We start from the raw sequence: 25,137 nt of genomic DNA on the forward strand, positions 1-25,137 counted from the left end.
TGATCACCCTGCATCCCGCCCGCCCCGGTGCTTCGAACAGTGCTTTGCGCATAGTAAGCGCTTAACAAATGCCATCATTATTCTGATTATTACTAATGATAATAACGGTCCTTGCAGGGTAGAGACACGTTAATCAGGTTCGACACAGTCCACGCACATGAGAAGCAAAGACAGAGCCCAGGCCTGGGTGTCAGAAGGACCTGAGTTCTAGTCCTGGCTCTGTCGCTTGTCTGCTGTGTGACCTTGGGCAAGTCACAACTTCTCTGCCTTTCAATCCCTCATCTATAAAATGGGGATGAAGACCGTGAGCCCCGTGTGGGACACGGACAGTACTGTGTCCAACCTGATTAGCTTGCATCCACCTCAGCACTTAGTAAGCACTGAACAAGGACCAGCCCCCCAAAAATCCCCAAATCCTCCCACCTTCTTCCCCATTCCCATCCCTCAACAACCGCTTTGACCTCGACTGGTACCCGAGGTCCTGCCTTTTTTCCGGCTCCCTTCCTTCCCTTCTCCTAGGAGAAGAACTGCAATGCACACATGGAACCTTCTCGGCCACGTGCAGCCGAAGCAGGGCAGGCTTTGGCTGTTGTTCGGGAGCTGTTTTTGTTTTTTAAGCTTTACAGACTCCAGAGGCCAGACTTCAAATATTCCACTCTTAAATCCCAGAGAGGGAGGAACGCAACTGGATCTAAGGAGCACTGAAGGGGAGCTCCTGGAGAGAACAATGTGATGCGATTCGGCACTACAACTGACACCGGCTTGCACTACGAACCAAACGGTCCGTGAAAAAACCAGCGGGGAGCGCATTTAATGAACCAGTAAAGTCGGCAAAGATGAGGAAAGGGAGAAAAAGCGTGGTGTCACAACAACGTACGGGGAGAGGGAGAATACAAGCAAAACTCTCCCCATTCCGGAAGACCCACCTTGTAAATCTGGAACGTATTGCCATAGAGCTCCTCTACCAACATATTCCTCTGTTCCAAAATGGCTTTGTCATTGTAGGCATACTCTACGATAGCAGAAGCTTCAGCGTGCCGCAACATCTTCCTCACCTGGCCTTTAAAACTTTTGATGATTTCGGCAACTTGGGGTTTGCTTCTGTTCCAGACCCAGGAAGACAAACCAGAAGGAATGAAGGAGGGCAGGTGACAGTGTGAGTACGGGCTGAAGAGCGAAACATTTCCCATCAGCTCCCGCCCGGCCCAAATCTGTTCTTCTCGACGGGGGACGGGAGTAGAAAAGAGGAAAAGTGCGGTGAAATGGAATGGGGGGAGCGACGGCCGCTGCGGAAATCAATTAAAAACCGGAGTAAAGCAGGAGACCCGGATATCACAGCGTAAATGGAAAGGCAGTGATTCACTTGAATTCATTTTGGCACAGGATTCAACTGCACACCCAGTAGTTCTGCTGCTGTTACGCTCCGTCTGGATCTGCTATGAGCCCCTCCAAAAGAAAGACGGGAAATGGATCGCCCGCATTTAATTCAGACGGCAAGGGGCCTTCTCCTGGAACAGGATGAGACCCTTCAACACCGCGCTTTAAAAACACCGAGCCAAAAAGAAACGGGAAGGCGTCCTTTCATGCATATGCCCTGTCTATATTATGCCAAGCGTGCTCACAAAAAAACTCAACTAAATACTCCGCCTCCCTCAAATTAGCCGTGTAAAACTCCCCAAGACTTCCCAGATTTGCTTGGCGGGCAAACTAGGCTATCTGCAAAGTGAACACTACCAGAAGTCGGACTTTCTCTCTTAGAAACAAAGACAATGGGTTTCTCTTTGGTACCTACCCGTACATCAGAAATTTCTTCACGATATTTCTGGAATATTTGGCTTTGCTCAATTCAACCAAATTCTCTGCAAAGGAAAAGGAGTTCAGTCACTAAGGGTTGTCACGTATTTTATAAGAAAGGAAAGAGAACCCAGCGGCAGCAGTAGTAACCATGGCACCCCACTGCCCACATCCTCCAAAAAGGAAGAAATATAAGCTAGCCAGGAGGAAAGGCAATGCAAGGAGTTTTATTTAGGAGAGGTTTGAGAACAGGAAAACAAAGGCCAGAGACGCTGTGTAAGACACCGGAAAACCCCAACAGATATATTAAAAAATACCTTTCAGTTCTTCGAAAGCTTCTTCTCTCTGTTTGTCATTACCGTACTGAATATAACACTGGATGACACGAGTTGAATCGTGCGCAAAAGCAATCTAAAGGGGAAAAAGATTCTTTATTACCGATGCTATTTACTGAACGTTTTCGGGAGACTGCAACGGAGTGGCTAGGCACCACTCCCTTGGCCACAGGGAGCTTACAGTCAGCAGGGGGGAGACAGCCATTAAAATAAATTGCAGAGATATATACGTAGGTGCTGTGGGGTGAATATCGAGTGCATAAAGGGTACAGCTGGAAGCGCCCAGACAACTCTCGGAGACGTGACGGTGGCGAGAGCGGTGGTCTGGCGTCTGTGGAGGGGGTGGACGAGGGGCTGCCAGTGAGGTAGATGAAATTCTGCCACAGAGAGCAAACTGGCACTAGAGAAGAGGGGAAAAGAGCGGGTCGGGAAATCAGCAAGGTGAGCGGCGGGAGCCGGTGGACTACTTTAAAGTCGACAGTGAAGAATTTCTCTGATTGGGTAACCATTGGAGGATTTAGAGGAGTGGGGCAACAGGGACTTAAGCTTATCCTCTGGACCGTCAGGCCATCGTGGGCAGGGACCAGTCCCACCCACTCCGTTATATTGTACGGGAACTGTCGGATACTCTCCCAGATGCTCAGTATAGTGTTCTGCACATAATAAGCACTCAATAAATACCATTCATTGACTGATTACTCGCCCAAGTGCTCAGTATAGTGCTCTCTGCACCCAGTAAGCACTCATTAAATACGACTGCTGTGGGTTTTTGTTTTTTAAAGAAAACCGGCCTTGACAGCAGAGTGAGGAGTGGGGTGAGACAGGAGGCAGTGAGGTCAACCAGGTGGCTGTTGCAGTAGTAGAGGCGGGATATGAGTGCTTTATATCATTCATTCATTCAACCGTATTTATTGAGCGCTTACTGGGTGCAGAGCACTGGACTAAGCTGTACTGTATCAGCAGAGTAGCAGTTTGGACGGAGAGGAAAGCGGGGATTTTCGCACCGTTGAGGCAGCAGGACCAACAGGATTTGGTGACGGATAGAACAGGCGTCTCAAATAAGAGATGAGTTGAGGATAACGCCAAGGTTACGGGCTCTTGAGATGGGGGAGGTAACGGTGTTGTCTACAGTGATGGGAGAGACAGAGGGAGGATGGGGTTTGGGTGGGGAGATGAGGGGTTCTGTTTTGGACACGTCAAGTTTGACACCCAAGTAGAGATATCCTGAAGGAAGGAGGAAATATGAAACTTCAGGAGAGAGGTCAGGGTTGGAGAGGTAAATTTACCAGGAGAAAATAATAACTGTGGTACCTGTTAAGCGCTTACTAAGTGCCAGGCACTGTACTAAGCGCCGTGGTGGATACAAGCAAACAAGGGGCTAGACTGTGACTGTCTTCTAGACTGTGAGCCCGCTGTTGGGTAGGGACCAGCTCTATATGTTGCCAACTTGTACTTCCCAAGCGCTTAGTACGGGGCTCTGCACACAGTAAGTGCTCAATAAATACGATTGAATGAATGAATGACTGGGCTCCCAGTCCTAATCCCCATTTTACAGATGAGATAACGGAGGTACACAGAAGTGACTTGCCCAACTTCGCACAGCAGACAAGTAGTGCAACCAGGATGAGGACCCAGGTCCCCTGATTCCCAGACGCGCGTTCTTCCCGCTAGGCCACACTGCTCCTCGAAAACAGCAGCAGACCCAGATTGAAGAATTAAAGCAACACTTATGTGGGTAGAGCAACTTAACAACCAACACCATCTTTGTGCCCTTACAATAAAGGGACCCAAGGGGTCCCTAAGAGCAACCATGATGGTGCTTTAAGAGGCTTGTGCTGAATATCATCATCATCATCATCAATCGTATTTATTGAGCGCTTACTATGTGCAGAGCACTGTACTAAGCGCTTGGGAAGTACATATTGAGTGCTTGGGAAGTCCTGTGAATGATCATTAGTGGAATTAGTATCACTGTCATATAGTATGACATATTATATCTATATAAATATGTATTATAATAATAATAATAATGGCATTTTCAAGCGCTTACCATGTACAGAGCACCGTTCTAAGCAAGGTGATGAGGTTGTCCCACGGGGGGGGGGGGGGGGGGGGGGGGCTCACAGTCTCCATCCCCATTTTCCAGATGAGGTAACTGAGGCCCAGAGAAGTGACTTGCCCAAAGTCACACAGCTGACAGTTGGCGGAGCCGGGATTTGAACCCACGACCTCCGACTCCAAAGCCCGGGCTCTTTCCACTGAGCCACGCTGTATATATTACGTTTACAAGATTTCGGCTTACACTCGGCCCTCTCACCTACCAATTCTACTGTGAAACGCTCACCTCACACTGATCATACCAACTGCTGTGTAGTTTGTTTTTCCTTTAAACTGGATATCGGTTTATGCCAGGCATCTCTCAGCGGTATTGACTGAGCGCTTCCTGTGTGTACAGCACCGTGCTAGGCGCTTGGGAGAGTCCGACAGAGGCGGCAGACGCCGTGATGCTTCCGGGACTGCCTCAAAGACGCCTGACGATGCAAAACTGACTACGTGTCTTCAACGGGAAGCTCCGGCCGGTAGGGAGGAAGGGGAGGGTCGCGGCACCCTGGCTCCCGCTCGGAAATTTTCCCCGTCGCCGGCCAGCTTGGGAGCAGAACCTGGCGCGGGGCCTTTATGCCTCATCGCCATCTGGAGCCCTTCTGCCACCTGGATGCCCGATTCCTTTTGGATAACCAGCCGGGATGCTCAGACGTAGCAGCTACAATGGCAGTGACTTTACCACCCCCACGGCCACCACATTTTACTTCCTCTCGAGCACAGACGTGAGCTAAAGGCGGAAAGCTATCGCCTCCCTCCTTTGAGGAGGAGGGAAAAAAAATAGGGAGCGATAATCGGAACCAACGCACCCATGTGGGGTAGTATTATAGATAGGCAAAATGATAATTATAGTAATAATGATGGCATTTATTAAGCATTTATTAAGCGCTGGGGAGGTTACAAGGTGATCAGGTTGTCCCCCGGGGGGCTCACGGTCTCAATCCCCATTTTCCAGATGAGGTGACTGAGGCCCAGAGAAGTGAAGTGACTTGCCCAAAGTCACACAGCTGACAATTGGCCGAGCCGGGATTTGAACGCACGGCCTGACTCTGATATGTATATGTTTGTACGTATTTATTAGTCTATTTATTTTACTTGTACATATCTATTCTATTTATTTTACCTTGTTAATATGCTTTGTTTTGTTCTCTGTCTCCCCCTTCTAGACTGTGAGGCCACCGTTGGGTAGGGACCCTCTCTGCACGTTGCCAACTTGGACTTCCCAAGCGCTTAGTACAGTGCTCTGCACACCGTAAGCACTCAATAAATACGACTGATTGATTGATTGACTCCAAAGCCCGGGATCTTTTCATTCATTCATTCAATCGTATTTATTGAGCGCTTACTGTGTGCAGAGCATTTCCACTGAGCCACGCTGCTTCTCTACCCAAACAGACCCCAGGTTGGTTGTCATTTCCGTCAGGGCAGATTAAGATAAGAGAGCAGTTCTATCGGAAAGGTCAGGCTATTCAAAATATACAGCTTTTCAGTGTAGCAGTATTCACTGAGCATCCCCTCGATGCAACGCACTGTACTGAGCGCTTGGGAAGTACAAATCCAAGAGGTTCCAGGTTTCCTATTCACCAGGAGTTTTCGGTCTAAGGTGGCCGACAGACATAAAACTATTTCCTAGACAGCTTCTCCAAAATCCTGAAGTTCCAGGCCGTATTAAAGAAACGTTCATTTTGTGGGAGCCTGTCCATACTCTCCATGGCGTTCCATTCAGGTTTTTTCTGATATTTTTAAAAATCTCAGCAGTGTCGACACTTTACTCACCGTCTTAATTTTCCCCCGAAGCAGCTTCTGCAGTTCACTCATCAATTTTGTCCGCTTTTCTTTGTCGCAATTTTTTCTGTGAAATGAAAAGGAGAGGGGGAGAAAAAAGTCAAAGAGGAAGTACCTTTTCGAAACAAGTATGACTGGAAATCACATCAAGGGTTTTTTGTGTTTACCGGGTCACTGTTTTCATTCCCTGCAGGGAGTAAACCTGACTGAAGACACATGAAATTACCATCCCTAAGCAGAGAGGGGAAAAGTAATTTTCTCTAAGGCAGCAGTTCATCTCCCCAGATGTAATTTTATGTATCCATCTAAATTTCCACAGCCAGGCCTTCAGAAGCAAGAAGAGCGGTTAAGCAACTCAGGAGACGAAACACTTAATGAGGGTCTCGAAACCAAATTCGGACCCAATAAGTCCCTTTACCTTTCTCGGGGACCTCTGCGGAAGGATGCCAAATCCATTTCACTCTCATACATTTTAATGAACGCTCGTGACATTAGGCCAATCTTTCTCAATTTCAGCAGTGGGCAACCATCCAGATGTATCCCCATGCCACCCAACGGGCCCCAAACATTACTTTGAGATCTTCGAACACTAATTTCATCTCAACACCTCTAAGGTAGACCAAGGAGCTCTCCACCACCACCCTTACCTTCTTAGGCTTTCCCAAATCAGCTTTGCCTTCATGATGATGTCATAGTTGCTTTTATCATTGATCTGTCTGTTCTGCTTTAATTCCTTCTTTTTCTTTTTGAAGTCATCCCACTTGGGTTTCTTAGCTGCTGACCCTGATTGTATACAGATATAAAAAACCAAAAAAACAAACAAACCCCAACACACATTACCGGCATACCTACTTTTAATGCTCCCATTGCCCTACTCCTAAATGTGAAATCAATTCATGTTGATTAACTGCCGCTCCATTTGCCAAGACGGACCGCGCCTGAACCAAGGGAGGTTAATTTTGGAATCGTAGTATCGGGGTTTTCCGGTTGGGATCTACTGTCATCGGGAGATCCGGACCGAGAAACCATTTAGCTTCTGTCCTCGAGCACTGCCAATGGTTAGCTGCCCTTCTTCGCATGAGTGAAGATTAATAGAACAGAGAACTACAGTGGGGGAAAGGCAATTCCAAACTCGGAAAATGTGAAACTCCAATTTTGAGCTACTTAAAAAAAAAATTCTGCTTTCAAAAGGACTCCAAAATGGCTGAAGCATCACAGCTCTGGAGGAGACCATTTAGAAGAAACAATTTCCAATAGAACCCACCGCCCCAGAACCAATCTAATCCACTCAAGCCGCCCCGAGCTCCGTTTCTTTCTTTCCCCAAACGTTTCAATCTGACGAGAACAGGAAAGCGGCTAAATGTCGACATTACTCGGAGAAATCTCTCACTGCTTAAAATGATAATGGCCTACCACAGACCTAAAGAAAAATACCCGACAGAAAATTTTCTTCTCTAGATCTGTTCTCGTCCTAAGCATTAGGAACCAGGCAAGACAACGTCAAAGCTTCAGGAGATGGGATGCCAATGTCACCGAGAAGCCAGCCAGTTTAACGGGAGTCTGGCTGTGAAAATGGCCATTGCTCCGCGACCCACCCACCGCACATAACACACCATCTTTTTCCAGATTGGGGATGCACAGGCTTTGGATCTTTCCCACAATATTCCCCTCGCCCCTATAGGTTGGGTTCACGACAAAACGAAAAGTACTTACCACCATCTTTCCCCTCTTGCTGAAACTTTCTCTTCTTGGTCAATTTATCTCCCTGCTGGAACGGTCTTTTTTTAGCCAACTTATCCCCGGGCTGCTTGTTTTTGAACTGCTTAACACCAACTTTTCCAGGCTTTTTGGTGCCTCTCTCAAACTTCTTGGATTGGAACTTCGGCCCGCCGGTCTCGGAATTTTTTCTTGGAAATTTCTTTGAAGGGCCAGAACCTAAGGGCACCAGCAAATAGCAGTCAGGAGGATCCACGGCTGCCCCTTCGGACACGGTGCAACACGCTCTGATCTCAAGCAGGGGACGTTTCATTTTCACGGTCTTTACTAAAGTCGCATTTAATTTAGACGGCAGAAGAATAAGTAAGAGAGTGGGAGTGGGGCTAGCTTTGATCGCAAGCTCCGTGAGGTGAGAATCGTATCTACTAGCTCGATTTTACTCTCCCAGTCACGCGGTACAATCTCCTGCACACAGAAGACACTCAAGAAGCACCGCTGATTGAGGAAAACAGAGCCCTTCTATTACAGAGTAAGCGCTTTGCCGCAGGACTCACACATCCTACGCATACTGCCCTCTCCCAAACACAGTTCAGTGCTCTGCACACAGTAGACGCTCAATACTTCTGATTATGTTAACCCGGTCGCCCAACGTAATTAAAAAGCACCCCAGAATATAACACACAGGGCGATAAACCTATTCAGGATGCTTTGATAAAAACCACAGCTGGGCCTTTTTGTGAATCAAGTTGGGACCACTTACTTTCATGGCTAGTTCAACCATTAGTGAGGCATTAACTCATTACAAACAACCTTTCTCGGGGAGAAATGTCACATTTTCTCGGTAGCAGCAGGCTCCAGGTGAATCGGGTCCGAAATTTCAAATTTCTCGCAATTTCTTTATCAGGGAGAAGCTTTTAATAGGAGTTGACAAATGTCAATTTTATCATATTCCTAATAACCCAGAACAAAAATGAGGCCCATATTGCTGATGCCCTTCAAATGATATAGGGCATTTAAGCATGCAAAGAATCCCAAAGTTGAATAATTACATCTAGCATCCTAACGTTTAAATGGAACTCGGACCCATCGGTCAATCAACCGTACGTACGGAGCGCTTCCCGTGGGCAGAGCACTGTACTAAGCGCTTCGGAGATACAACAGAGTTAGTAGGTCTGTTCACTGTCCACAACTAGCTTACGATCTAGAGGAGGAGGCAGAGAGTACAATACAATAAATTCTGGGTACGTACGTAAAAATGCCGTGGGGCCGAGGGTCGGTTGAATATCGAGTGCCTAAAGGGTACAGATCTGAGCGCGAGGGTGATGCAGAAGGGAGACCAAGAAGGAATAGGGGAAAAAAGGGCTTATTTGGGGAAGTTGATGTCTGTCTCCCCTCCTCTAGACTGGAAGCTCGTTGTGGGAAGGGAATGTGTCTGTTTAGGGGAAGCAGTACGGCCTGGCGGATAGAGCCCGGGCCCGGCGGTCAGAAGGACCTGGGTTCTCGTCCCGGCTCTGCCACTTGTCTGCTGGGTGACTCAGGGCAGGTCGCTTCACTTCTCTGTGCCTCAGTTACCTCATCTGGAAAATGGGGATTAAGACCGTGGGCCCCACATGGGACAGGGCCTGCGTCCAACCTGATTTGCTTGTATCTACCGCGGCGCGTGGAACAGTGCCTGGCGCACAGTAAGTGCTTAACAAAATACCACAGTTATTAATTATTACTTTCCCAAGCGCTTAGTACAGTGCTCCTCACAAAGCAAGCACTCAATAAATACGACTGAATGAATGACTGGAAGGCCTCGGATCGCACAGAAACTGTAGGGAGTGCTTTTAAAGATTAACTTTCAAGTCTAAAATAGGAAGATGAAGATGGGAGCATTAAAAACCAACACGTTCCAAACCGATATTATCAAACCCTGGCTTGACTGACGCTGCCTCTCCTGGTTCGTTCATTCAATCGTATTTATTGAGCGCTTAGGTTCTCCTCCTATCTCTTTGGCCCCTCATTCGCAGTCTCTTTTGCAGCCTCCTCCTCCTCAACTGTTTGCGGAGCGCTTACTATGTGTCAAGCACTGTTCTGAGCGCTGGGATCGATCCATTTTACAGAGAAGGCAACTGAGGTACAGAGAAGTGCAGTGACTTGAGCAAGGTCACTCAATCAATCAATCGCATTTATGGAGCGCTTACCGTGTGCAGAGCACTGTACTAGGCGCTTGGGAAGTACAAGTTGGCAACATATAGAGACGGTCCCTACCCAACAGTGGGCTCACAGTCTAAATGATAATAATAATAATATTTGTTAAGCGCTTACTATGTGCAAAGCACTGTTCTAAGCGCTGGGCAGAACCGGGATTGGAACCCAGGTCCTCTGACCCCCGGACCCGTGCTCTTTCCACTAGGCACCGCTGCTACTTAAAACTGATCAAGCCCGAAACAGAAGTCCACCTCTTCCCGCCCAAACCCCGTCCTCCTCCTCCTGACTTTCCTATCACCGTAGACACCACCACCATCCTCCTCCCCGTCTCACAAGCCTGTAACCTGGCCATCACCCTGACTCACCTCGGACTTTCGAGCCACACACTGCTAAATCCTGTCGGTTCTGCCTTCACAACACTGCTCAAATCCGCGCTCTCCTCTCCATCCAAACCGCCACTCCGCTGATCCAAGCGCTTCTCCTCTCCCGCCCCGATTACCTCCGGGCCGACCTCCCGGCCTCCGGTCTCTCCCTACTCCAGTCAATACTTCATCCCGCTGCACAGGTCGTTTTCCAGCGACCTCCGGATCCAGCAGAGACTCCTTATCGTCGGCTTTAAAGCAATCGGGTTGCACCCCCTCTCGCCACTGACCCCTCACCCACGTCCTGCCCCTTGCAAAACTGCCGTCTTAAGCCCTCTTTTCCTCTATTAGCTCTCCCTTCTGTTCCGCCCTTGCACTTTAACTTATATCCTTTAAGCCCTTTTCACCCCACGGCACTTGTACGTATCCACAGTTTCTTTTCCCGCCTGTCTCCCTCTTGACACTGCAAGCTGCTTGAGGGCAGAGACATGTCTACCAACTGTCCTGCGCCGTGCTCCCGAGCGCTCAATCAACACCTTTGATCGGTTAAGGGTTCGACGTGACTTTAAGCCACAGTTTTACCATACGCGGGCTCGATAAATACAACCGACTGATAAGCATATGCACAGAAAACAGAATGTTCTCATAAAAAAAAAAAAAAACACACTCCTTAGGAAAGCTAGTTACACTTTAAAAAAAAAAAGTTGAACCATTAAATGAAAGAGACTTTGGAGAATACCCCTAGAATAAGATAAAGATTATTCATTCCATGTACTAATCGATTATAATGGTGCAGTAATTTCCTTTTTCTGCAACACTGACTTGTGACAAACAGTACTGAACCTGAAATACTTTCAATGATACAGCGACCGCTTTCAAGCAGATAAACAGAGCCAGGTGAATGGATTTTGCTTCCCGGTACGTTATCTGCCCGGCGTCGTAGAATAATGAAAATAAAGGCTGTACTGGTAAACTGGGGGTACAGCAAGCACAATGAGGCAAGCAGTCGCGCCGCATTCACGTCCACCGCCCCGTGCCTGACACGGCTAGCGACGGAGAAAGCGCTGTGGCTGGCGTGCGGACCCCAGAGACCGCTACTTGCAGTCCGTTTAGCAGATGACCGCCGTCGACCCCGGTTGGGCGGTGGGACGAGGCCATGATGAGCTGGGGGGGGCGGGATTGAAGCCCCCCATGTACCCAGGACTCAGTCTTACAAGAGTGCAGGCGAACCGTCTCAAAGCACCGCCACCAGTCAGTCCCGAAAGCCCGAATAATCATCATAATAATGGTGCTTATAATAATGAGGGAACTGAGGCCCAGTGAAGTGACTTGCCCAAGATCACACAGCAGGCGAGCGGCGGAGCCGGGATCAGAACCCACGTCCTCTGACTCCACGCTGCTTCCCAAACCATATAGGCCCCGCAAAGACCGACAGAGCCGGGTTTCATTTGGTTTGGGCAAATCCGGTTTTCAGATCGGGGGGCCTGGTCAAGGCTGATCGGGGCGTGCGAGCCGCAAACCTAGCAACTTCATCATCATCAATCGTATTTATTGAGCGCTTACTATGTGCAGAGCACTGTACTAAGCGCTTGGGAAGTCCAAGTTGGCAACATATAGAGACAGTCCCTACCCAACAGTGGGCTCACAGCAACTTCAAGAAGGGGTTTCGACAGACTCCCGGCTATGCGACACGGAGGGCATGGGAAAAACTTGGGGATTCATTTAATCGTATTTATTGTGCGCGGACTGTGTGCAAGGCAGAACAGTGCTTTGCACATAGTAAGCGCTTAAAAAAGCCATTATTATTATTACTAAGCGCTTGGATGTTGGTAGATGCCACCCAAACATGAAAATGGACGACAAAGAGGGCGACTGACTCACCCTCCGCCGGCCACTCTCCTTTGGCGGACCACCGCCGGAGACCAAATCTGGGACCTGCTTTGGATTTTCTGATGCAAAAGGTTTCCGCTTCTCCTTCATTTTGAAAGTTTCCGGCGGGAGGATGGCTGCACGATCCCTAGTCTGACGCTCTTATTCCTAAATACTTTAAACTAACATGCAGAGTAGAAGTACGGAGGTGGCGGACACAGCGGATGCCTGGGAGTTGGAAGACCTGGATTCTAATTCAGTCGCATTTATCGAGCGCTTACTGTGTGCAGAGCACTGGACTAAGCACTTGGAAAGTACAATTCAGAAATAAATAGAGGCAATCCCTGCCCACGACAGGCTCACAGTCCTGGCCAGGCCACCTGTCTGCTGTATAACCTTGGGCGATTCATTTCTCTGTATCTCTTACCTTATCTGTAAAATAATAATGATAGCATTTATTAAGCGCTTACTATGTGCAAAGTACTGTTCTGAGCGCTGGGGAGGTTACAAGGTGATCAGGTTGTCCCACGGGGGGCTCACGGTCTTCCTCCCCATTTTCCAGATGAGGGAACTGAGGCCCAGAGAAGTGAAGTGCCCAAAGTCACCCAGCTAATTGGCAGAGCCGGGATTTGAACCCATGCCCTCCGACTTCAAAACTGAGCCACGCTGCTTCGGCTGTGAACCTCATTAGGGGCTGCGCACCACCTGATTACCTGTCCATGTATCCCAGTACTGAGTTCAGTGCCAGACACAAGTACCATTAAAAGCAATTTGAAAAACGCACATTTTGAGATGTTTGACTTACTGCCATTTTTTTTCAACATCTTTTGGCCTCGAGACTTCTGCCCCACTTTTCCTGGAGATGCTTTTTTATTTTTGACTTCCATGGTGACAAGGTACTGCAAAACAAACCAAAGGAACCACCGTCAACGACTGTGATTTTCACCACCACCACCGACGGAAAAGGGGTACGGTATTATGCATCCCCAAATGCCTGGGGTTGCCCTGGGCTGGAGATACATTGGCCCTGCAGAAGTTTCAATTTTCAAATGGTCAAGGGAGACAAACACGGAGTCATCGGGGTGCCAGCTTGGGGGGGTGGGGGGGTGGAAGGAGACTGCAGGAGCCATCACCTCCACAGACGGAATCGGAGGCTGCCATCCCTCCCCTTACTGTAAATTCGCGGTCAGCTAAAAGCAGGAACGGCGGCAGGATTCCCAACCCCGACCTCAGCGGACGACGAGCGGTCCGGGGCCCGCCGGACCCCAGAAGCAAGATGAAACCAGGCTCCCTGCCACCCCCCAATGCTACCTCCTCCTCTGCCTCCCTAAATTTATTTATTTTACTTGTACATATCTATTCTATTTATTTTATTTTGTTAGTATGTTCGGTTTTGTCCTCTGTCTCCCCCTTTTAGACTCTGAGCCCAATGTTGGGTAGGGACTGTATATGTTGCCGATTTGTACTTCCCAAGCGCTTAGTACAGTGCTCTGCACATAGTAAGCGCTCAATAAATATGATTGATTGATTAATGAGTTCCCCAGCCTCTCAGCCACATCATTCATTCACGCAATCGCATTTATTGAACGCTTACTGCGCGCAGAACACGGTACTAAGTGCTCGGAAAGTCCAATACGGCCACAGGTAGAGACGGCCCTTGCCCAACAACGGGCTCACGGATTCCCCGGAACCGCCCCTGCATCTCTCCGGTTCTCTCATCTACTGCTCCATCCTTCCCAGCAGTAGCTCAAGAAACCTCCCATCGCCTTTCAAATTCTCCCCCCTCTACTTGGGGCTCCGACCCCATTTCTTTTCGCCTGATCAACCACTTTTCCCACCCTTCCCTTCTTCCTTCCCTGACTGACCTCATCGGCCCCTTACTTTCCACTGCGTTCAAACACGCCCGTGTCTCCCCTACCCTCAAAAAACCCCTAAAATTATCGCCCCTAAAATGCCTTTCCAAGGGAAAGTTGTTTCGATCCTCAGCCTCCACTTCCTCTCCCTGACGCCTTGCGATCATGGAAACCGCCCCCTCCAAGGTCACCAATGATCTCCGTTTTGACAGATCATTCACTTGATCTTACCCGTGTACTGAGCGCTTGGAAAAGGAAGGTACAACAACAAGCAGACACCTTCCCTGCCCACAGTGCGCTTACAGTCTTAGAGGGGAAGTCGGACATTAATACGAATAAATTTACAGATATGGATACAGGGGCCCTACCCCCTTCCCCTCCCCTCAGACTTTGTGTCTATTTGTTACTCTATTTTACTAGCGATGTGTATATAGCTATAATTCTATTTATTCTGACGGCTGGAGAAGGAGAGAAGGGAGGTGAGGTAGGAGGGGGCGAGGGGATGGCCAGCCTTGAAGCCAAGAGTGAGGAGTTTTTGCTTGATACGTAGATTAATAATGATAATTGCTAACGATGGTATTTCTTAAGCACTTCCTACGTGCCAAGCGCTGGGGTAGACACAAGAGAAGCAGCGGGGCTCAGTGGAAAGAGCCCGGGCTTGGGAGTCGGAGGTCATGGGTTCTAATCCCGGCTCTGCCGCTTTTCAGCTGGGTGGCTTTGGGCAAGTCACTGAACTTCTCTGGGCCTCACCTGGAAAATGGGGATGAAGCCTGCGAGCCCCATGTGGGATAACCTGATCACCTTGTATCTCCCCGCAGTGCTTCGCACATAGTAAGTGCTTAACACATGCCATCATTATTATTATTATTATAAGGTAATCAGGTTGTCCCACGTGGGGCTCACACTCTTCATCCCCATTTTACAGATGAGGCACAAAGATCACCTTGTATCCCTCTATTTATTGATTTATTTTACTTGTACATATCTATTCTATTTATTTTATTCTGTTAATACGTTTTGTTTTGTTCTCTGTCTCCCCCTTCTAGACTGTGAGCCCACTGTTGGGTAAGGACCGTCTCTATATGTTGCCAACCTGGACATCCCAAGCGCTTAGTACAGTGCTCTGCACACAGTAAGCGCTCAATAAATACGATTGAATCCCCTCCAGCGCTTTGCACATAGTAAGGGCTTAACACATGCCATCATTATTATTATTATAAGGTAATCAGGTTGTCCCATGTGGGGCTCTCAGTCTTCACCCCCATTTTACAGATGAGGCAAGTGAGACACAGAGATGACGATGATGGCATTTGTTAAGCGCTCGCTATGTGCAAAGCACTGTTCTAAGCGCTGATCACCTGGTATCCCCTCCAGCGCTTCACACATAGTAAGCGCTTAACATCCGCCATCATTATCATTATTATTATTACAAGTTAATCAGGTTGTCCCACGTGCGGCTCACAGTCTTCACCCCCATTTTACAGATGAGGCAAGTGAGGCACAGAGATCACCTTGTATCCCCTCCAGCGCTTCGTACATAGTAAGTGCTTAACACATGCCATCATTATTATTATTACAAGGTAATCAGGTTGTCCCACGTGGGGCTCAGTCTTCACCCCCATTTTACAGATGAGGCAAGTGAGGCACAGAGATCACCTTGTATCCCCTCCAGCGCTTCACACATAGTAAGCGCTTAACACATGCCATCATTATTATTATTATTATTACAAGGTAATCAGGTTGTCCCCCGTGGGGCTCCCAGCCTTCACCCCCATTTTCCAGATGAGGTCACTGAGGCACCGAGAAGTGAAGTGACTTGTCCAAAGTCACCCAGCTGACAAGCAGCGGAGCCGGGATTAGAACCCGTGACCTCAGACTCCCAAGCCCGGGCTCTTTCCATTCATTCATTCAATCGCATTTCTTGAGCGCTGACCGTGTGCAGGGCACTGTACTAAGCGCTTAGAAAGTACAAGTTTCCACTGAGCCACGCTGCTTCTCTCCAATAGGCAACCACTGGAGATAATAATGGTAATAATAATAATGGTAGTGGCATTTGGCAAGTCACTTAACTTCTCTGAGCCTCAGTTACCACATCTGTAAAATGGGGATTGACTGTGAGCCCCACGTGGGACAACCTGATCGCCTTGTATCCCCCAGCGCTTAGAACAGTGCTTGGCACATAGTAAGCGCTAACAATAGTAAGCGCTTAATAGTAAGCACTGCTTTGAGAAGCAGCGTGGCGCAGTGGAAAGAGCCTGGGCTTTGGAGTCAGAGGTCATGGGTTCAAATCCTGGCTCCGCCACTTGTCAGCTGGGTGACTCTGGGCAAGTCACTTCACTTCTCTGGGCCTCAGTTCCCTCATCTGTCAAATGGGGATGAAGACTGTGAGCCCCCTGTGGGACAACCTCATCACCTTGTACCCTCCCCAGCGCTTAGAACAGTGCTTTGCACATAGTAAGCACTTAGTAAATGCCATTAAAAAAAAACCAAATACCATTATTATTATTATTAAGCGCCTACTATGTGCCAAGCACAGTTCTAAGCGCTGGGGGGTGGGTGAGGGGAGATACAAAGTGATCTATTTATTTATTACTCTATTTATTTTACTTGTACACGTCTATTCTATTTATTTTACTTCGTTAATATGTTTTGTTGTCTGTCTCCCCCTTCTAGACTGTGAGCCCACTGTTGGGTAGGAACTTGGACTTCCCAAGCGCTTAGTACAGCGCTCTGCACGCAGGAAGCGCTCAATAAATACGACTGATTGATTGATTGATTGATCAGGTCGTCCCCCGTGGGGCTCCCACGTCGTGGCTCAGTGGGAAGAGTCCGAGGTCATGGGTTCAAATCCCACCTCCACCAATTGTCAGCTGGGTGACTTTAGGCAAGTCACTTCACTGGGCCTCAGTTCCCTCATCTGGAAAATGGGGATGAAAACTGGGAGCCCCACCGTGGGATCACCTTGTAATCTCCCCAGCGCTTAGAACAGTGCTTAGCACATAGTAAGCGCTTAATAAATACCATCATAATTATTATTATTATAGTGGCCACACTATGCCAGGGCCCAGATTCCCGATCCCAGCCTGGAAAAGGGCGACAGTGAAGTAAAGCCTGAAGCGGGAACAGAGGGGAGGTCGAGGATCGGGACCGTCTCTAGATGTTGCCAACTTGGCCTTCCCAAGCGCTTAGTACAGTGCTCTGCCCACAGTAGGCGCTCAATAAATAGGCCGGATTGCTCGCACTCACCGTCGCACGTGCAGCCGCCGCTTTCCGGCCCCGGCTTCCGCTTCCGCTTCCTCCCCGGCTTCCGGGGCAACGGCAGGACGTCGGCGCTCCCATTGGTCGGCGCCCGGGTGACGTCATCCTCCGGCGCTCCCATTGGTCGGCGCCCGGGTGACGTCATCCGCCGGCGCGGGCAGGAAGCGGCGGCGGCGCCGGGCACGATGGGCCGGACCGCCGGGGGCCCGAAAGCTGTGACGTTTCCGAAAAAGCCGGGGCGGGGTAGAGGGGTTTCGCTCTTTCGGCCGCCCCCCAAAACCCCTCGGCTCAGGGCAGCCCGCTCTTCTTCCGGCCGGACGTTTCCGGTTTCTGACTTCCGGTTTCCGGTTCCCCCATCCTTTGTTTCGCCTCCTCTTCCGGGCTGCTCGCTCGCGCCCCCACCCGACGGAAAACGGGCATCGCAAAGGCCGAGCTAGCCAAGGCTTCATTCATTCATTGTCATTCATTCATTCATTCATTCATTCACTCATTCATTCATTCAATGGTATTTCGTGAGCGCTGACTGTGTGCAGAGCACTGGGCTGAGCGCTTGGGAAGTCCAAGTTGGCAACATATTCATTCATTCAATGATATTTATTGAGCGCTGACTGTGTGCAGAGCACTGGACTAAGCGCTTGGGAAGTCCAAGTTGGCAACATATTCATTCATTCAAAAGTTGGCAACATATTCATTCATTCAATGATATTTATTGAGCGCTGACTGTGTGCAGAGCACTGGACTAAGCACTTGGGAAGTCCAAGTTGGCAACATATTCGTTCATTCAAAAGTTGGCAACATATTCATTCATTCAATGGTATTTATTGAGTGCTTCCTGTGTGCAGAGCACTGGACTAAGCGCTTGGGAAGGCCAAGTTGGCAACATATTCATTCATTCAATGGTATTTATTGAGCGCTGACTGTGGGCAGAGCACTGGACTAAGCACTTGGGAAGGCCAAGTTGGCAACAAATTCATTCATTCAATGGAATTTATTGAGCGCTGACTGTGGGCAGAGCACTGGACTAAGCACTTGGGAAGTCCAAGTTGCAACATATTCATTCATTCAATGGTATTTATTGAGCGCTGACTGTGTGCAGAGCACTGGACTAAGCGCATGGGAAGTCCAAGTTGGCAACATATTCATTCATTCAATGATATTTATTGAGCGCTGACTGTGTGCAGAGCACTGGACTAAGCGCTTGGGAAGTCCAAGTTGGCAACATATTCATTCATTCAAAAGTTGGCAACATATTCATTCATTCAATGGTATTTATTGAGCGCTGACTGTGTGCAGAGCACTGGACTAAGCGCTTGGGAAGTCCAAGTTGGCAACATATTCATTCATTCAATGGTATTTATTGAGCGCTTCCTGTGTGCAGAGCACTGGACTAAACGCTTGGGAAGTCCAAGTTGGCAACATATTCATTCATTCAATGGTATTTATTGAGCGCTTCCTGTGGGCAGAGCACTGGACTAAGCGCTTGGGAAGTCCAAGTTGGCAACATATTCATTCAATGGTATTTATTGAGCGCTGACTTGGGCAGAGCACTGTACTAAGCGTTTGGGGAAGTCCAAGTTGGCAACATATTCATTCATTCAATGGTATTTATTGAGCGCTGACTGTGGGCAGAGCACTGGACTAAGCGCTTGGGAAGTCCAAGTTGGCAACATCTAGAGACGGTCCCTACCCAACAGCAGGCTCACGGTCTAGAAGGGGGAGACGGACAACAAAACAAAACATATTAACAAAATGAAATAAATAGAATAAACCTGTACAAATAAAATAAATAGAGTAATAAATCTGTGCAAATATACATATATACAGGTGCTGTGGGGAGGAGGGGAGAGACGGTCATTCGTTCATTCAATCAATCGTATTTATTGAGCGCTTACAGTGTGCAGAGCACTGGACTAAGTGCTTGGGAAGAACAAGTTGGCGACATCTAGAGACAGCCCCTACCCAACAACGGGCTCATTCATTCATTCAATCGTATTTATTGAGCACTGACTGTGTGCAGAGCACCGGACTAAGCGCTTGGGAAGGACAAGTTGGCAACATATAGAGACGGTCATTCGTTCATTCATTCAATCGTATTTATCATTCATTCAATCGTATTTATTGAGCACTTACTGTGTGCAGAGCACTGGACTAAGCGCTTGGGAAGGACAAGTTGGCAACATATAGAGACGGTCATTCATTCATTCATTCATTAAATCATATTTATTGAGCGCTTACTGTGTGCAGAGCACTGGACTAAGCACTTGGGAAGTCCAAGTCGGCAACATCTAGAGACGGTCCCTACCCAACAGCGGGCTCACAGTCTAGAAGGGGGAGACAGACAACAAAACAAAACATATTAACAAAATAAAATCAATAGAATAAACATGTACAAATAAAATAAATAAATAAATAGAGTAATAAATATGTACAAACGTATATACATATATACAGGTGCTGTGGGGAGGGGAAGGAGGTAAGGCGAGGGGGAGGAGGGGGAGAGATGGTCATTCATTCATTCAATTGTATTTATCATTCATTCAATCATATTTATCGAGCACTTACTGTGTGCAGAGCACTGGACTAAGCGCTTGGGAAGTCCAAGTTGGCCACATAGAGAGACGGTCATTAATTCATTCAATCAATCGTACTTACTGAGTGCTTACTGTGTGCAGAGCACTGTACTAAGCGCTTGGGAAGTACAAGTTGGCAACATCTTGAGACGGTCATTCATTCATTTATTCATTCATTCATTCAATCGTATTTATCGAGCGCTCATGCAGAACACTGGACTAAGCGCTTGGGAAGTCCATGTTGGCAACATCTAGAGACGGTCATTCATTCATTCGTTCGATCGTATTTATTGAGCGCTTACTGTGTGCAGAGCACTGGACTAAGCGCCTGGGAAGTACGAGTTGGCAACATATAGAGATGGTCAATCATTCATTCAATCGTATTTATCAATCAACGACAAAACATATTAACAAAATCAAATCAATAGAATAAATATGTACAAGTAAAATAGAGTAATAAATATGTACAAACATATATACATATTCATTCATTCATTCATTCAATCGTATTTATCGAGCGCTTACTGTGTGCAGAGCACTGTACTAAGCGCTTGGGAAGTACAAGTCGGCAACATCTAGAGACGGTCCCTACCCAACAGCGGGCTCACAGTCTAGAAGGAGGAGACAGACGACAAAACAAAACGTATTAACAAAATAAAATAAATAGAATAGTAAATATGTACAAGTAAAATAAATAGAGTAATAAATCTGTACAAATATATATATACATATGAGAAGCAGCGTGGCTCAGTGGAATGAGCCCGGGCTTTGGAGTCCGAGGTCATGGGTTCAAATCCCAGCTCCACCACTTAGCTGGGGGACTTTGGGCAAGTCACTTCACTTCTCTGGGCCTCAGTTCCCTCATCTGTAAAATGGGGATGAAGACTGTGAGCCCCCCATGGGACAACCTGATCACCTTGTAACCTCCCCAGCGCTTAGAGCAGTGCCTTGCACATAGTAAGCGCTTAATAAATGCCATTATTATTATATACATATATGCAGGTGCTGTGGGGAGGGGAAGGAGGCAAGGCGGGGGGGTGGGGGGGAGGAGGATGGGGTGGGGGAGGATTGATTATTAATAACGAGTAGCAATGATATTTATAATAATATAATACCTATGTGATGTAATAGTTTACATAAATCCCATATGAATTATCTGAATTAAATGATTTGCCTAAATGTAATCTTTAGAATTATAATCATTCATGATTAGTAACGACAGCTGCCAATTCAAGCGCATTGATTGAGCGCTTACTGTGTGCGGAGCACTGTAGTAAGCGCTCTGAATAGTGAATTATCAGTAATGACGACGATGACAATAAAGAGTGACGATACTATGTTGATAGCAATTAGCGATGAACCTTTAATAATAATCCGATCCCGGCCCCGCCGGTTGTCTGCTGTGTGCCCCGGAGCAAGTCCCTTATTACTTTATTTATTGATTTATTTATTTTGCTTGTACCTATCTATTCTATTTATTTTATTTTGTTAGTATGTTTGGTTTTGTTCTCTGTCTCCCCCTTCTAGACTGTACTTCCCAAGCGCTTAGTACAGTGCTCTGCACATAGTAAACGCTCAATAAATACGATTGATGATGATGATGATGATGTGAGCCCACTTTTGGGCAGGGACCGTCTCTATATGTTGCCACCTTGTACTTCCCAAGCGTTTAGTACAGTGCTCTGCACACAGTAAGCGCTCAATAAATACGATTGATTGATTGATTCTCGGTGCCTCAGTTACCTCGTCTGTGAAACGAGGATTGAGGTTGTGAGCCCCACTTGGACAGGGACTGTGTCCAAAAGGATCGGCCTGCGTCCACCCCGGCGCCTAGTACAGTGCCTGGCACACAGTAAGCACTTAAGTATCACAGTTATTATCATTGTTATAATTAAAGCGTAATGGTGGTATTTGCGCCAAGCACCGGGAGAGATACGAGATGATCGGGTCGGACGCAGACCCCGTTCCACCCGAGGCTCGCGGCCTAAACGGGAGGGAGGATAGGTGTTCCACCCCCATTTGACAGTTTGGGAAACTGAGGCACAGAGGGGTGAAGGGACTTGTCCGAAGTCACCCAGCGGGGAAGCGGCAGGACTCTGGTCCTTCCGGGCCCCGGGCCTGGGCTCTACCCGCGACGCCACGCCGCTTCTCACGGCGTGATATGGTCGTCAGCAGATACAAACCATCGTACTAAGCACTGGGGTGCAAAGAAGCTGATGAGGTTGGACGCAAGCAGCGTGGCTCAGTGGAAAGAGCCCGGGCTTGGGAGTCCGAGGTCATGGGTTCAAATCCCGGCTCTGCCATTTGCCAGCTGTGTGACTTTGGGCAAGTCGCTTCACTTCTCCGGGCCTCGGTTCCCTCATCTGGAAAATGGGGATTAATGTGAGCCCCCCGTGGGACAACCTGATCACCTTGTAGCCACCCCCAGCGCTTAGAACAGTGCTTGGCACATAGTAAGCGCTTAATAAATGCCATCATCATTATTATTATTATGGGTTCAAATTCCGGTTCGGCCACTTGTCGGCTGTGTGACTTTGGGCAAGTCACTTCACTTCTCCGTGCCTCAGTCACCTCATCTGGAAAATGGGGATTAAGACTGTGAGCCCCCCCCGTGGGACAACCTGATCACCTTGTATCCCCCCCAGCGCTTAGAACAGTGTTTGGCACATAGTAAGCGCTTAATAAATGCCATTATTACTATTATTATTATTATGGGTTCAAATTCCGGCTCGGCCACTTGTCGGCTGTGTGACTTTGGGCAAGTCACTTCACTTCTCCGTGCCTCAGTCACCTCATCTGTAAAATGGGGATGAAGACTGTGAGCCCCCCGTGGGACAACCCAATCACCTTGTATCTCCCCAGCACTTAGAACAGTGCTTGGCACGTAGTAAGCACTTAATAGATGCCATCATCATCATTATTATTATTATGGGTTCAAATTCCGGCTCGGCCACTTGTCGGCTGTGTGACTTTGGACAAGTCACTTCACTTCTCCGTGCCTCAGTCACCTCATCTGGAAAATGGGGATTAAGACTGTGAGCCCCCCGTGGGACAACCCGATCACCTTGTATCCCCCCCCCGCCTGCCCAGCGCCTAGAACAGTGCTTGGCACATAGTAAGTGCCAAGCACAGTCTTCGAGACTGTGAGCCCGCTGTTGGGTAGGGACCGTCTCTAGATGTTGCCCACTTGGACTTCCCAAGCGCTCAGTACAGTGCTCCGCACACAGTAAGCGCTCAAGAAATACGATTGAATGAATAGTAAGTGCTTAACAAATGCTATCATCATTATCATGTGAGCCCACTGTTGGGTAGGGACTGTCTCTATATGTTGCCAATTTGTACTTCCCAAGTGCTTAGTACAGTGCTCTGCACATAGTGAGCGCTCAATAAATACGATTGATGATGATGATCATTATAGAGAAGCAGCGTGGCTCAGTGGAAAGAGCCCGGGCTTTGGAGTCAGAGGTCGTGGGTTCAAATCCCCGCTCTGCCACTTGTCAGCTGTGCGATTTTCGGCAAGTCATTTCACTTCTCTGGGCCTCAGTTCCCTCATCTGTAAAATGGGGATGAAGACTGTGAGCCCCCTGTGGGACAACCTGATCACCTTGTATCTCCCTCAGCGCTTAGAACAGTGCTTTGCACATAGTAAGCGCTTAATAAATGCTATCATTATTATTATTATTATTATTATATCCCACATAGGACTTAGAGTCTTAATCCCCATTTTACAGAAGAGGGAACTGAAGCCCAGAGAATTTCAATGACTTGCTCAAGGTCTCCCAAGGGGCAAGTGGTAGAACTGAGATTAGGACCTGTATATATATATATATATATATATATATATATATATATATATATATATATATATATATATATGTTTGTATGTATTTATTACTCTATTTATTTCTTTATTTTATTGGTACATATTTATTCTATTTATTTTATTTTGTTAATATGTTTTGTTTTGTCGTCTGTCTCCCCCTTCTAGACTGCGAGCCCGCTGTTGGCTCTAGATGTTGCCCACTTGGACTTCCCAAGCGCTTAGTACAGTGCTCTGCACACAGTAAGCGCTCAATAAATACGATTGAGTGACTGAATGAATGAATGACCCAGGCTCCTTCTGAGTACCAGGCCCGGACTCTATCCACTAGGCCACTCTGCTTCTCAATCAATCAATCAATCAGTCATCAATCAATCAATCAATCAATCAATCGTATTTATTGAGCGCTTACTGTGTGCAGAGCACTGTACTAAGCGCTTGGGAAATACAAGTTGGCAACATCTAGAGATGGTCCCTACCCGACAACGGGCTCACAGTCTAGAAGGGGGAGACAGACAACAAAATCAAACATACTAACAAAATAAAATAAATAGAATGGATATGTACGAGTAAAATAAAGAAATAGAGTAATAAATCCATACAGACATATCAATCAATCAATCGTATTTATTGAGCGCTTACTGTGTGCAGAGCACTGTACTAAGCGCTTGGGAAATACAAGTTGGCAACATCTAGAGATGGTCCCTACCCAACAGTGGGCTCAGTCATCAATCAATCAATCAATTGTATTTATTGAGCGCTTACTGTGTGCCGAGCACTGTACTAAGCGCTTGGGAAGTCCAAGTCGGCAGTCATCAGTCTCACGACCCCGCAGGGGCTCTGACCGGGAGGAGTTGACGAAGTTTCCTGAAAAGTTTGGCCTTTTAAAAGAGGGGCGGGAAGGGGTTTGGCATTAGCAGATAATAATAATGTCGGCATTTGTTAAGCGCTTACTATGTGCAGAGCACTGTTCTAAGCGCTGGGGGGGGATACAAAGTGATCAGGTTGTCCCATGTGGGGTTCACAGTCTTAATCCCCATTTTGCAGATGGGGTAACTGAGGCTCAGAGAAGTTAAGTGACTTGCCCAAGGTCACACAGCAGACACGCGGTGGAGTTGGGATAGAAAGGGGGTGGCTTGGGTCTTGCCCGGGTTGTCTCGACCGAGGAGCTTGCAGGGCCCTAACGTGCCGGAGTCCTGCCCCGTTCGTCCGTTCTTTCAGTCGTATTTACTGAGCGCTTCCTGCGTGCAGAGCACCGTACTAAGCGCTTGGAAAGTGGAATAGCCCGAAAGGCGCCTAAACAGGGTGGATATGCACCCTTCTCCCGGCCCCGCGGCGCTCATCTACTGATCCATCAGTCGGTCTGGGTGCTAATCCCGGCTCCGCCGGTGGCCTGACGTGTGACCTTGGGTGAGTCATTTAACGTCTCTGTGCCTCCTCTGTAGAATGGGCCTAAACTAGGCTGCGAGGCCCAGGTGGGGC

At 47.9% G+C, this 25,137-nt stretch overlaps 1 protein-coding gene across 1 annotated transcript in view; it reads right to left on the minus strand.

Annotated features, from left to right (window-relative positions):
• Positions 1 to 13,047, minus strand: part of PUM3 (pumilio RNA binding family member 3) — a 37,761-nt gene extending 24,714 nt beyond the window's left edge. The window contains exons 1-7 of the mRNA XM_038769937.1: positions 12,960 to 13,047; positions 7,728 to 7,949; positions 6,662 to 6,797; positions 6,006 to 6,081; positions 2,112 to 2,205; positions 1,793 to 1,859; positions 927 to 1,101 (exon numbers count right to left, since the gene is read on the minus strand). Of these exons, the coding sequence (XP_038625865.1) occupies positions 927 to 1,101; positions 1,793 to 1,859; positions 2,112 to 2,205; positions 6,006 to 6,081; positions 6,662 to 6,797; positions 7,728 to 7,949; positions 12,960 to 13,041 (852 nt within the window). The 5' untranslated portion in view covers positions 13,042 to 13,047. The remainder of the gene's footprint in view (positions 1 to 926; positions 1,102 to 1,792; positions 1,860 to 2,111; positions 2,206 to 6,005; positions 6,082 to 6,661; positions 6,798 to 7,727; positions 7,950 to 12,959) is intronic.
• Between the last annotated feature and the right edge of the window lie 12,090 nt (positions 13,048 to 25,137).

The sequence above is a fragment of the Tachyglossus aculeatus genome, chromosome X4 (assembly GCF_015852505.1).
Source record: "Tachyglossus aculeatus isolate mTacAcu1 chromosome X4, mTacAcu1.pri, whole genome shotgun sequence".
Lineage (NCBI taxonomy): Eukaryota > Metazoa > Chordata > Mammalia > Monotremata > Tachyglossidae > Tachyglossus > Tachyglossus aculeatus.